Here is a 13,635-nt window from a genome sequence, read left to right as displayed (position 1 = left end):
TTTGATGATTTCATACATGTACACAGTATAGTTTTAGCAATTCCATCTCCTCTACGCCCTCCCAACTCCCCCAGGATCCACCAAACCACCTTCCCAGCTTATATGTTCTCTTTTATTATTATTTGTATTCAGAGCCCCAATTCCAATTAGTATCAACCTTGTGCAGATGGGTGTGGGTCAGTCCGCTACATCGTGGACAACTTACCAGCAGCTACAGCATGGTACTGTGTAGCCCAAGGTGACCTTGAACTCACTGTCTCAACCTCATAGATTCTGGATTCCAGGTACCACTCTAGCCAGTTTAGGGATAAATGTTACAACATTCACTTGCCCAACTCATATTCAAGGGAAGAGGGATTATATTACGATGCCTTGGGAATTTGCAGGAATGAAACATATCATATAATTCAATTTATCACAAACTGATACATTAGCTAGACTATGAGCCATGTTTTGAGGTGATTGCTATCTTTGAAGAATAAAAGTTAGAAAACATGTTTACTTCCTTGGTTGGGTTATTGTTTTATATCAAGATACACTTTTACTTATCCAACGTAAAGGTTGTATTGGAAATGAAGTCATTTCGAAATGTCTTTTATGGTCATGACCTCTGCACACTTAAAACGATAAAGTCTTGCCAGCAGGCATCATCTCTCTTTGATAGGGCTGATTTATTATGTATCAGGACATCCACACTTCCCACTTCAGCCTGTTGCCTCTAGCAGACAACCAAACCTTGCCAGTGATCCCAAATGCAGTCTTGCAGTAATCATATACGCCTGTGCCTATGTCATTTAAATCAGCTTACTGGATACAGTACACTGTACAGCCAAGTTATATGTGAATTATCCTTCGTCTTATAATTGTGAGGTTTGAGCGCAGAATGGTACAGAACTTAAGGATTCCCTTACATTGACAATGATATGTCATAAAGACTGCTGTGTTGTCTGTGATGGGACTAAGACGTTAAGTGTCAATTCTGAACTGTGGGTACTTGGGAAAGAGAGAAGATGACTCTCCAAGTTTGTGGTTCCTAGCGTTGGGAAGTGTTGATAGCACTGGATGAGAACTACCTTTACAAACTACCTGGCACATCCTTGCAGGAACTCCGGAAGAGCTGGCGGCTACCGGCTCTTCTGTTTTAAGCTCTCTTGTGTAGTTTTTTTTTTTTTTTTTTTTTTTTTTTTTTTTTTTTGTTGCCTTGCTGTCTTAACATCTCTTGTGTGTTTTTCTTTATCCACATAAAAATGAAAACATCTTAGTATCTTACTGTTGCCTGGTCTAATATTAACAAAGAGATAAATATTTTTGTGATCATCTATGTCATCTTAGAGATCAACTTTTGCTTTACTTTTTAAAGAATTATGAATTGTATCATTTATCTATCTAAAGATGGGGATTCGTGTGGCTTTGCTGTGTGACCTGGTGGGGGGGTGACCCTGAATTCCTGATTCTCCTGGTTCTGCTTCCCAGCTCCTGACATCATAGGTGTGTGTCACCATGCCCACTTTCTGCTTTTTAAAAATCTGACTTAACCTAGAATACTTCATGCAGTATGGAAAAGCTCTGAGCTGCTTAGAAGTGTTTTGAACAACTACCTTAGTAACAGATGCTTCCCCTCAGAGTTGCTTACCTGCAATGCAGGAACCTTCCCCTGTGTTTAATTTTTCACTGATTTTTCAAAAAAAAATATAAATAAATGTTCCTGGTGCTGATATACCTGTGTTCAGAAGACAGATTATAGAGGAAAGAACATTGTGACTTGGTCGGAAAATATTTTGTCAAAGTGAGTATTATATGAGATGCCAGTGGTGTTTAGTAGTCTCCTTCTGGCCAGACCCATTACGTTTACATCTTCAAAATCAAAGTATCTGAGCCTTCTCCTGACCACCAGGAGTAAAAGTCGTTACACACTGCAAATTAGTGTAAGACAGAAACTCCAGCTGATTGATGTTTTACACATGAAATTCTCACACACACACCTATAGCAAGTGGTTGTACATCTGAGTCTGGCAGTTCCTTACTCTATGTTCAGAAGAAAATATTTCCTTAGAAAAAGGGATAAAAATTGCAGTAAATAGCCAGTTACAACTTCAGAAACAATTTGTCTTTTCTGTAGCACATCTCTGCCTTCTGTTCTTTACAGTAATAACTGCAAAACGGTGTTTTATAAAAATAAATACATTATAGTTGCAAAGGTGTCTGGAGATACAACATCCCTGCTGATGGTAAATATTTGACCCAATTGCAAGTTGCTGGCAGAGGGACTCTACCTGCTGACATCTCACTCTTGGCTGTGCATGTATTAAGTGACCCTGTAAAGGTCTACTGGCCTGTTTTTGCATTATTGCTAACGGGAGATTTGAAAGACCTGTAAACTTACCCTTTTTTAAGTGTGAAAATGTGCCAAATAGACATTTATGTGTTGTTTGCTACTGAAACTGTTGAGCCACAGACACTACTTAGAGGTGGAGGGAACTTTGCGAGCGAGCTCAGATTCTGTGTAATGTAGTAGGGAAACTGACTGTCCTTGTTGAGTGGCGGGCTTAAGGTCACACAGCTAGCTATTGGCAAACCTCATAATCACTTCTGTTCTTGAGACAGGTCTGCATGGTCAGAGGCACATTTCAGCATTCCAAGAAGGAAATGCTTCCATATATTCAACATAAGTCACTTCTTGATGTTGTTTTTACTATTTAACCACCCTAGTACATTTCTAAAAGTTGCTTTATGTAAGTTCCATTAAGAAGCTACATAATTTTGGGGCCCCTTGACAAAAAATATTGAGACACTTTAAGGTAACAATAAAGGGTCCTTAAACCAAGTGGCTGGTACAGAACCAACATGGCTACATGCCCATGGCACACACAGCCTCTGAAAAGACCAGATGCTTCCTTGCAAGGTTTTCTTCTTTATAAAGATTAGCATGCATAACTACAGGATTGGACATTTTTATATGACATGCATATCCGTACCTGTCTCAAGGATCAGTTTCCCTTCTCTGTTATGGATGTATGCTGGGGAGTTTCACGGAAGCTTTTTGAGAAATTTCTTGAAGATTCTAGAGAGACAGGCCAAGAAATAAGCAGTGTACCTGGGGCTCCAGTGTTCAGAATGCAGAAGCCAAGGTTTCCCTGAGACCTAAGAATAGTACCTAGCTAGCCAGGGCCCATTTATGCATGAGTTCAGTGCTAAGCATCCAATTTGCAGGATACTTTCCAGTTAAAAACAAGGGTGTCTGTCAAGATGTATTTTCTTAAACACTGAATGGGGTCTGCTCGTATATGTCTGTCTTTCATAGCAATGAGTGATTTCCGCAGTAATGTGATCTCACGTTTGTGTTTATGACTTAGTTAGCTTTGTGTTACCTCTGGTTTTTCTATTGAATTCAAATGAATATTGTTAATGGTGGTAGAATATACATACAGTATTTCAAGGTGAGCACGCTTCACTAAACCCATACAAAAATTATAGCCAAGCCGTCCTTTAAACCTGAGTGGCGCCTTTTGTCCTCAGACCTTTGCATATTTTATTTGGGTTTTAGAGACGTTCTGTTTCATAGCGTGAACATGGTAAATGTGTGGCAACATATAACCTTACCTGTAAATACTTTGATTGATAACTAATTTTTAGAAACTTTCCTTATGAAAATTGTTGCTAATGCATGTTTAATTTTAAGTCTTACATGTTCGCATTAGATGTTTTATAAGACAGAATTAAGTATTATTACAGGGATATCTAGCGTTCAGAAAGTAGGAGTTTCGAAAAGCAGTGCTGTCCTGTTAAAGGATGAAAATGACCGTTTTAAAGAGGCGTGGAAATCTGAGTTAGGTGAGCACTGCTGACGTAAGCCTTACAGTATTAAAAATCAGTCAGGTTTTTGTAGCTTGGCTCTCCACCCTCTTCAGGAGGCAGGCAACAGTGCCACCATGAGAACTGACAGGTTTTCAACATTGGAGCTCTTGGTTCCTCAAATAGCAGAAGCCTCCATTTAAAGACTATTTGACAAGCGCAAGCATTTAAGCAGACAGTTTGGAAACTGAGGAAGACCAGTAGTAAAATCAGACCTTACTGCCTGATGGTCAAATTCTTTTCTTCTTCCGTGAGATTCCTAAGGTTTGCCGGGTCAGCATGAAACTGATGCCAGGCTGTTTTCGTCATTTTTAATTTGTTGTAAGAGACAGTGTCTGAGAAGAATATATACAGTCGGGTCTCCTCTGCCCTAACGTGCAGTTTGTGGCCAGTGTTTGTCAGTGTCCTTTTTAATAATGAGATTTAAAAATAAACACACACACACACACACACACACACACACCAACAATTACAATAATTAAAGAAAAAGAGGTCACGAATTTGAAAGAAACCAAGGGGCGAGGGTGGGGTGGGGTACACGGGAAGGTTTGGAGGGAGGAAAGGGAATAGGGAAATGAGGTAATTATGTTACAGTCTTAGTTGCTTAAATTATTTAAAATAATAAAAACTGCTAAGTTGATTATGGTTATGATGAATTTAGGCTCTGCTAAAGCATTAAATTTTTCCTCCATGTTGTAATGTCTACATGATGCTGCGTGTTTTTGAACGGAGGGACCCGGTGCCCATCTTTTCTGTTGGCATCAGTTGGTCCTCTGATGTGTTAATGTGGCATGGGGGGTGCATACACAGGCTCTATTGGATGCATTCCAAGTCTCAAGGAAAATTATGTGGAAAGAACTGAATTTTCACTATTGTCCCCGTCCAGAGAAAACTGATGCTGACAGTCTGCCATGAAAGAAAACCTTCCTATTGAAACCCAGGATGGGCATTTTCTACATTTAGAAAGATGGGGGTATACTTTTATTATCGCCTGATCATTTAGAATAGATTTAATTGCTAATGAAATTGCAAAAAAATGATTGTTTTTAACCATGTGTTATGTAGGAAATATTAGCCTAGTATTCTTACCTTTTTGTTTTTGTTTGTTTTAAAGACTTTTTTTTCTTCCTGTAGCAAGTGGGCTCAATGGAAGGGGACATAGTTTGTTGCCAAGGGGAAAAGGCTGCAATGTCTTCTGTGTAGCTTTTTGCCTTTTTAGCCGGCCCTCAGCTGGCCACAGGTGTGACGCACAAGCACTGGCTTTTCACCTTCTCAAATGGAGTTTCTTTGCGTTCAGTTCCAAAAATTTAATTGGCTGAACTTTTCCAAATGTAGTTTTCGAATACAGTAAAAACAGGTTTAAAATTTGACATGTTAGTACACATGCTCCACAGAGCTAAGACGTTTTTGAAAGCTCTGTAGAAAAAGCTTCATGTTGGTAATTTATAAGTACTATTCAATAAGAAACCCACTGCACTTTTGTTTTAAAAATGATTCTTGTATTCAGAATATCGAGTGGGGCCAGAGCTTGGTTCTTGGGATGCTGCCTTTGTTGTCTCCTGACAGACTTAAGAGGAAAATGGAGGATGCTCTGTAGCCCTTAGGCTTCCGGTTGTATTTAACAATTTCCCCATCAGTCTCTGGACCCCTCCGTCCTAGAGCCTGTTGATACTCTCAGCTCTTTGCTTCAGCTTCCCTGCGACAAGACAATCTGACTCTCCACAATGTAACTTCCTAGACAGAGTTGCCTTGTGATGTGCAGCGAATACACTCGTGAAAACCTTTACACCGTTACTTAGTTGTCTGTAAGTTGTAGTGTTCCAAGTCGCCGACGCAGCTCAACATCTTAATGGAATTCTAGAGTGAAGACATTTGCCTGACACAGAACTGGCTTTCGTTTGCTGGCTTGTTTGTCATCTCAAGTTTTTTGTGGCTGGTTTTGAAGACAAAGTTTTGTGCACTAGGCATGCTACACACTCCTGATCTGACTGAGGCTGAGCTTACCCTCTGGCATTCACCTCCCAAGTGCTGGGTTTGCACTTCAGACTCACCTGCTCCTGTCTCACAAGGGCTAGGATTACAGACAAGCAATGCCATGCTTGGTGATGCTGGGGTGGAACCAGGGCTTCATGCTCACTAGACTTAATCGACTGAGCCACAACATACTCCGCGAGAGTGGCCTTTTAACGCGTCTACTTTGTCATTTTTGAAAAACCGTAGTCTTCCTTGAAATGAAATGTGAGATAAGTCATTTTAGATCGATTTTTTTAAAGTAGTTGGATATTGCAAAGTAATAGTGTTCTATAGCTTAAGAATAAATAGAAGAAACGTAAGCTAGTATGTCAAGTGAAATTTCTGGAGTCGTCTTAGTATAGACAATTATATACTTAAAAAAAATAACGGGTAGATAAAAGTTGATGTTTTTCTGACTTGCTGATTCTCAGTGCTGGAATTCAACTCTTAAGAAATCTGAATTCTCAGAATCACTAAATTTTTTTTTTTTTAATATTTTAAACAGCACTTTAAGAAACAAAAGAGGCTAATCCCTGAGAGGACTGTTTGGAAATACTTCGTTCAGCTCTGCAGTGCACTGGACCACATGCATTCTCGAAGAGTCATGCACAGAGGTAAGAAAGGCACTGGCAATCCGCATCATCATCTGGAATCATACACGCCATCGAGCACGCTAAAATAGCTTCCGTTCGATCCGCAGCGTTACCCGGTTTTGATAATTTATGTCTGAATTATAATTTAGTAGGACTCTGTGTTAAAGTAAAGCCATACTTGATTGTAAATAATGGAAATTGTGCTTTTCCCAACTTTTCTAAGAGCCTAGCTGGTTCTGTGGGTAAAGAAAGTGAAGCTATAGAGAGCAGTGCATGTGTATAAGGAGGAGGGTTTGTTGTGTCTCCTTCAGACGGGTACGCTGTGGCATCCCAGACCGCTTGCTTGTCCCGCCTCAGTGCTAAATGGATTCTTCATGATCAGTCCAGTTGTTGGGCAGGGATAGTGCAGTCAGTCATTAAGTGGCTGATCCACTGATTTGGGGGTGTTAGGAATTCTGAAGCTATTTATTTAAGGAATTATGATCTATAAAGTCATCCAATAAATATATTTATTATATTAAACATGAAATGATTTATATATTGCATAATATTGTTAAGCTATGATTTTATAACGTGTATAAATACACCAGTCACTTTTCAGTAGAACATTATTTAAAAGTGTTACAAAGTGGGGGGCACGAGTTTATTTTGCGTCTTAAGTTTTCATTCCTATTCCTTGGACTATTAATTGGACTGGGAAGTTGGAAGTATGTGAAAATGATTCAAAATAACAGCGAGCGGTTCCCGGTTCAGACTCCCATGTTTAAAAGACATTTTTGAACCCTTCCACAGAAGGAAGTTTCATATTCCCTTCAGCTTCTCAAACTTACGGCATCCCTCACCTGCTCTCTTCGTTCATTCGCAGATATAAAACCAGCTAATGTGTTCATTACAGCCACTGGGGTAGTCAAACTTGGAGATCTTGGACTTGGTCGGTTCTTCAGCTCCAAAACCACAGCTGCACATTCTTTAGGTAAGAGACACGATTCCAGCATTTCGGTCAGCTATGTTCGTGATCGAGTTGGTCACGGTTTAAAACAGGTACGCCAGCTATAGGGCGCGGATTGCGGTCTTTGTAAAGTCCTTTAAGGAATCGGCCGCTCCTGCCAGGTACTCACAGTTCCCTGTCACCTTTTACACGATGCCCGGCTACTTCTGCATATTTGGACCCAAGCAGCAGGCCCGAGGGTTCTTGTTGTTTGTGCTGGTTTCTTAAATAATGGTGATAAGCCTGGCGTTTACCATTGCCATGGAGAGCTCCTTTTATCTTATTTGTAATGACCGTGAGATAACAACGAAAAACTGTGTTTTGGAAGAAGTCTTCACTGAGTAATCTTTAGATGCCAGAGGTAATAATTCATACATGTTTACATATTCAGTGGGCATGTAACTGTGATAACTATAAGGGAGAAAACCTAAAGATGTCCATAGTGAACGAGGAGAAAAAAATGGCCTTTTTATAGAATAGAAGAAATGCCATCAGATGATTCATTTTAGAGTTAGCATTGCTTTGATGTCCTCCGTACCTAAAATAGAACTGCTCTAACTACCAGCATCGTATTAGCGATGGGAAGAAAATCCTTTTGGATCAGAAACAATAAAAATTCCCAGAAGAAATGCTTTTTAAATTATGTTAAAAGCGGAATATTTCAAGACTTTCCAAGTCACCCTTTTCTTCTCATGTGTATAAGGTGCAGGAAGTGGTGATTTTTAAAATAAGGCAGCAAAATTAAATTGGCCTTAATTTAGTTGTGTCTATCTTTGCTGTCATAATTTCCTTGAAAGTCATTAATTCTTCGAGAGCAGTCTTTAGATGTGAAATGAGGAGCTTTTCAGTGACCTATTGAAGGCCAGTGATTTAAACTAAACAACCAAACAAGCGTCCAAATATCGGCGGGCTGGAGACGGATGTTTAAAGGCTTTTGCTCCTGCCATTGTCCCTGAGATTCTGTGTGCCTTTGAATCTATCATTTATTAATATTTTGTTTCTACAATACACTTTGGCTTGACAGACAGTGTGGTGGAAATACTGAATTTCACTTCGTGAGTTATGGCGAACATACAGTTCCACACTGATGTCCTGGAATAGTTTACCTTCACACTTCACACTTACGGTCACATAAATACACTGCCTTTTCCAGGTATAAGATTTTAAACGGAAACTTCATAAGGAACCAGTAAATTTGCATAATGCTTTGACAAAGTTTTATTTGGAAAGTTATATTTCTTACCGTAGGTGTGGTAGACAATTTCTAGGAAGAGGCTGTGGCCCTTCATACGAAAGACAACGCCACTCTGGCCTGCTCGTCTGATTTCTGTCCTAACAACACCCTGTCATTAACTCTCTGGAAACACCAGTTTACAATGGCGTGCGCACACACAGTAATTGCATGTGCCTGTGCACGCATGCGTCTTGTTTAAATGCTGTTTTCCAGAAAATCTTGAGCAGTGTTTGAGCTTTACCGAACTAATAATTAAGTTGAAATCCAAATCTGAACACTCTGAGGTGGATTCAGGCTGAGGCTTGCTACCTTTCGCATAAGTTCTACTTAGAGATTACAAGTGTAAGTTCCTCTTCCGACTTGGGTGATGTGTCAGTCTAAATTATTTGATATGGAGAATAAAGTGAATTTTAATAGACTTAAGAATTCAGTAAGGATTTACCAAATCAATTCCTTTAGGGTCGTGTTATGTTTGCACACGCTAAAGCTCTGATTTCAGTCAGCCCAAGACACTTCGAAACTACAGCGAGGGAGGGAGAAAAACAAGGCTCTTTGATGGTGAATCCATAATGAGCTAATTTCTTCGGTAATTTTATTCTTCCTCCTGAGGAGAGGGATCCCAATTTTTGAAAATTCTTTTATCCTTGCGGATCGTTTGTGCACGGCGATGATTCTGATGGTGTGCAATTCATGTTTCCTAAATAAAGTGCGACGAGTAACTTGTTAGAGTTTGAACTTCGGCTTGTCAATGAGCATTGGACCAAAAGAATCAAGGATCATCTCTGCTACCAAATATTATATAGAAAAGAGATACTAAAGCAAGAATAGACGTGCTGACACACTCTGTTCTTTATGGCAGGTTGGCCCTATTTTTTTACTCCTAGAGAATTATTACTTTGCTGTTGTTATGTACGTTTATTATTATAAGCAGATTTGCTGGCCCCTTAATTGTTGAGCCTGAGGAGTAATTATCTATATAGCCACCTATATGAATTTATTTTGCTCCTAAAAATATGGTAGAGCAACGTATTTATTTTATAGTGATGCACTTTTCGGTTTTCGTGACAGTAAAGTCTGTGGCGTGCTTAAAAATAGGCCTACATGTTAGGGAAGCTGTGAATAAGATGCTAATGCAATTCAGAAAGAACACTCGTGTTTTAAAAATGGAGGCCTAGGCTTTAGCTCATTGGTAGCGTGCTTGTCCCGCATGCACTCTGACCTGGATTCTATTCTCAACACCGCATAATACAGGCACTATACGTGCCTGTGGTCCCGGGGTATGGGAGGGGAAGGCAGGCAGAGCAGAGGCTCAAGCTCGTCCTGTGCTATCGAGGGACCTTCAGGTCATTCTCTTCTACGTCATACTCCGTAGAAATAATCCATGAATCAACAGGAAGAAAAAGAGAAAGATGAAAATTACCTGAGTATTGCAGTAAAGTCTGTGGCGGAGCCAAATTTCATTTCACTTTGTCAAGGTATTCGTTTTTTGTTTTGTTTCTAGAAATTTAGTTTATAAATGCAAAGCTCTCAGAGTTTGGAAGAATATCCATACACGTAGCATTTCTACTCCCCCTGAGTTATATACATTTATTGAGAGGTCAGAACATCCTCCTGGAATCTTTTAGTTTTTAATGTCTAAAAGAGTTCGGGTAGCCTGTGGCTGTTTCACCCGTCTTTGTCCCGCAGCTCTTGTATAAACTTCACCTCTGTGACTACACAGCGTGCAGGGAGCTCTGTGCTTCCCCCACACCTTCTGGAGCAGACACACGCACAGAGAAGACCATGTTTCTAATCAGCCTTACAACCCGTCCTGAAAATATGGCAACATAATAGCGATATTAATAATTCCTTGGATAGAGTTGTTAGCAATTACAAATACAGAATCTGATGTGGGGGTCCCAACCCTTGTCCAGCCCTTGTAAAACAACAGCCAAACCCTGGGGCCTCACTCTTGATTGCCTTGCCTGGCCCAACCACAGGCATCCTCTTCCTCTACTCCCCATCCCACGCTCTGACTCTCTAACCACTTTGTAATTCTGCGCTGGGGAAATGGCCCCGTTTGCTTCTTATCCTCTTCTTAATCATCTCAGCCATTCCCACTGGAGTGATTTTCCTTTCAGTTCATTTCCATGTCACTTCTATTCAGTGTTCGTGGTTCTTTGCTGTTAGAGGAATGCCTCCCTGCCCGTGGTCCAGCATTCAGGGTCTTGTAGAGTTCACTGGTCTCTAATGTCCTGTTCTTATGGTTGACTCTTATTTTCCCTCCTTAACTGTGCTTTGCTCTGAGCCTGGGGAACACCACAGTATCCTAGATGGAACTGGATTTGTGTGCTCACAGCTCCGGAGCCCTTTCATCCAAGTTGCTCCGTAACACTCATGTTCTAGATTTACAATTCGAGGGTCCAGAACCAAGGCTACAGCAGCACTCGGGTTGGCAGGGGTGACCACAGGGATGTTACTGGTTTGAGCATTCAGAACCAAGACTACAGAGGATGTCTTGTGCTTCGACATGGAGGGCGAGGGTTGCTAGAAACTCCTCGGTTTCATTCCTGGCCTGAATTTGAATTGACTGTTTGGTTGTGTTCCCGAAACCTTTTACTGTCGCCCTGGTTTTCTTGGCCTGGATGTTTAGCTGTATGATAGTGGGTTGTAGGAATTATTCAAGTCTTTGCCTTTGTGACACTTACCCAAAGCTGAGGAAGTTGTAAGATGATTTGTTGTGCCAAGAAGGAGGAGGAGAATAGTGAACAAGTGTGAAGTGGGGTGGCGGGCCAGTCAGGCAAAAAATCAGAAAGAGGCTGCTGTCTTACAACCGGAGCAGTGACTACTTAGCCTCAGAAGGAGGTCGGATGAGCTCCTGTTTGCTGGAGCATGGGAGGGAGGGGCAGGGCCGGATTCAAGAGGCATTCACATTGTTGTGAATCCTACTGTACTGCCCAGGCAAGTTTTTACAGAATTTTAATGAACAGAGCAGCATGCTCTGAGTTGATGATAGCACCCATGAGTGTCCTTCCTGGGTTTCATTCAGGTCAAGCATGTCTGCAGTTGTCTACTCAGCTGACTTCAGTTTTGCCGCGTGCCAGGAATTTTCCTTTTTCCCTGAGTATCTGTGGATCAGGAAGATGGTTGATGTCTTCTGTGATCTGCGATGTGGGTTCAGTCTTCTTTCTGTGCCCCTCTGTTTCATACGTGAATTTAAGGACTTTGATTTTGTGTTTTGCCATTGCCATGGCTAGGGCTCTGTATGTAGGGAGACTGGTTTGCAGAATAGTATCCTCGTCCCTGTGAAGACTGCCTGGTTTTCTTTCATATTGTTTGTCAACCTCACAGATGTAACAGATGTTGGGAAAGCTGCTATCTCTCCACATCCTTAAAAATTTATGGTGAAGACACAGCTCTCTCTTGATCCAGCTTTCTGATTGACTAGGTCAGTGGCTTTCAGATTTCTTAAGGGTAACCCCCAGCCAAAGCGCGGTCCCATGAGACCGGAATGGAGTAAGCTGAGGCACAAGTTGCACGTTAGCCATGTTTTGTACTACAAATGGCGGAGTGCTCTGATCTCCTTCTGTTTCATTTCAATTGAAACAATGCTGATTGCAAACTGGTGCATGGATTTCACAACTCATTGATGAGTTGCCTGGCCTGCAGTTCATAAACCACAAGTCCAGATCCTCTAGAGTTTATGCTTACCTGGTTTGCACCTTGATTCTCATTTTTCCTCTTGGAAACATTCTCCTGACGAATGCACTCTCTGATCAGTTCAGTTGGTCAAACATAACTTAGCCCTGGGTACTACCCCTTGTGCTGCTTCAGGTGGGTAGTCTTCTCCATGGTCTGTAGAGACTCTCGAGTGTGTCCATTTTTGTACTGAGGAAAGCACAAGAGGGCCGGATAGCGCTGTTCAGAAGATGGTGCATAGGTCAATCGCTCCCTTGTTTGGACTTAAGCCTCACAGAGATTTAATTCCCCATTATAGTGCTTTTTTCTTGCACATTTTATGGTTTTTCTGGCTGTCTCTTTGGTCTGGATCACCTAACCTGTGGTATTGCCTATGAGTCTACAATGGAACATAGTTTGCTTTCTCTCACTCCTGGTTTCCCATGCCCCTTCCAGAATTAGGAAATTAAAACAAAGCTGGGAGCTGGGGCTCTGGACAGGTTTTTTATAAAAGGGAGAGTTGAACTAAATGTGTTAGTGTGGATGAGTTTATTTTGAAGATTAAGACATACTTTTGCGTTAAAACATTTTGTATCACTTGTCACCCCAGAGTACTTTAAAGCCTGCTCTTGGTTTTCCAGGTACTACTGCCCCACCGTTCCCCAACCCCACTCCCCCAACACACTCGCACACATTAACAGCCTTTCAGGCAGCCCCGATCCTATATTATCTTCAGTCCAGCATTTGGTCTGGGGGTTGCATGATGAGGAAGAACATGAAGATCACTCACTGGCTTTTTAACTAAAGCCTTCTGCTTGAATATGACACAGCATGCTTTCTTTCCTATCTCGTCATCCAGAACAGGTCTCCTGCCTCATAGTAATGAACTGGAAAGGCAGCACTCCGTGTCTCCAAAAGAGCAGAGCCCAGGAATAACGCAGAGATAAGGAAAAATGCCTCCTTCGGTCTTATATTTGTGCTGTATTTATCTTTGTGGCATCGCTGTAGCTACATCAGACAACCAAAAATGAACTTTTTTAATGGGAATAGTTGTGAATGGAGTCATGTGTGGCCTTAAGGAGTTTTCATCCTTCTAAACTAGGATACTCTGAGCATCGAGGTTTGCTGTGGTTCCCGAGCATTGACCCTGGCGATGGCTCTCTGGATGGGTGCATCTTCAGTTATCCCTTTGCTAATCACTGTGTTTGAGCAATCTACACAGTTAAAATAAACATTTTTTACTTGTGAAGCTTTAAAATGTCTGGACTAACCATCACTTGATCTGTTAACTGTTTTTC

At 41.2% G+C, this 13,635-nt stretch overlaps 1 protein-coding gene across 4 annotated transcripts in view; it reads left to right on the top strand.

Moving 5' to 3' along the window:
- The window catches only part of Nek7 (NIMA-related kinase 7), a 127,140-nt gene that overhangs the window by 89,764 nt on the left and 23,741 nt on the right, over window positions 1-13,635 (top strand). For all 4 annotated transcript variants that reach the window (NM_001108346.3, XM_063272470.1, XM_063272469.1 and 1 more), the window contains 2 exons: window positions 6,371-6,479; window positions 7,324-7,431. In NM_001108346.3, the coding sequence (NP_001101816.1) occupies window positions 6,371-6,479; window positions 7,324-7,431 (217 nt within the window). The remainder of the gene's footprint in view (window positions 1-6,370; window positions 6,480-7,323; window positions 7,432-13,635) is intronic.

The sequence above is a fragment of the Rattus norvegicus genome, chromosome 13 (genome assembly GCF_036323735.1).
Source record: "Rattus norvegicus strain BN/NHsdMcwi chromosome 13, GRCr8, whole genome shotgun sequence".
Taxonomy (NCBI): domain Eukaryota; kingdom Metazoa; phylum Chordata; class Mammalia; order Rodentia; family Muridae; genus Rattus; species Rattus norvegicus.
Note: the sequence above shows the minus strand (reverse complement) of the source record. Positions and strands in the feature narration are given on the sequence as shown.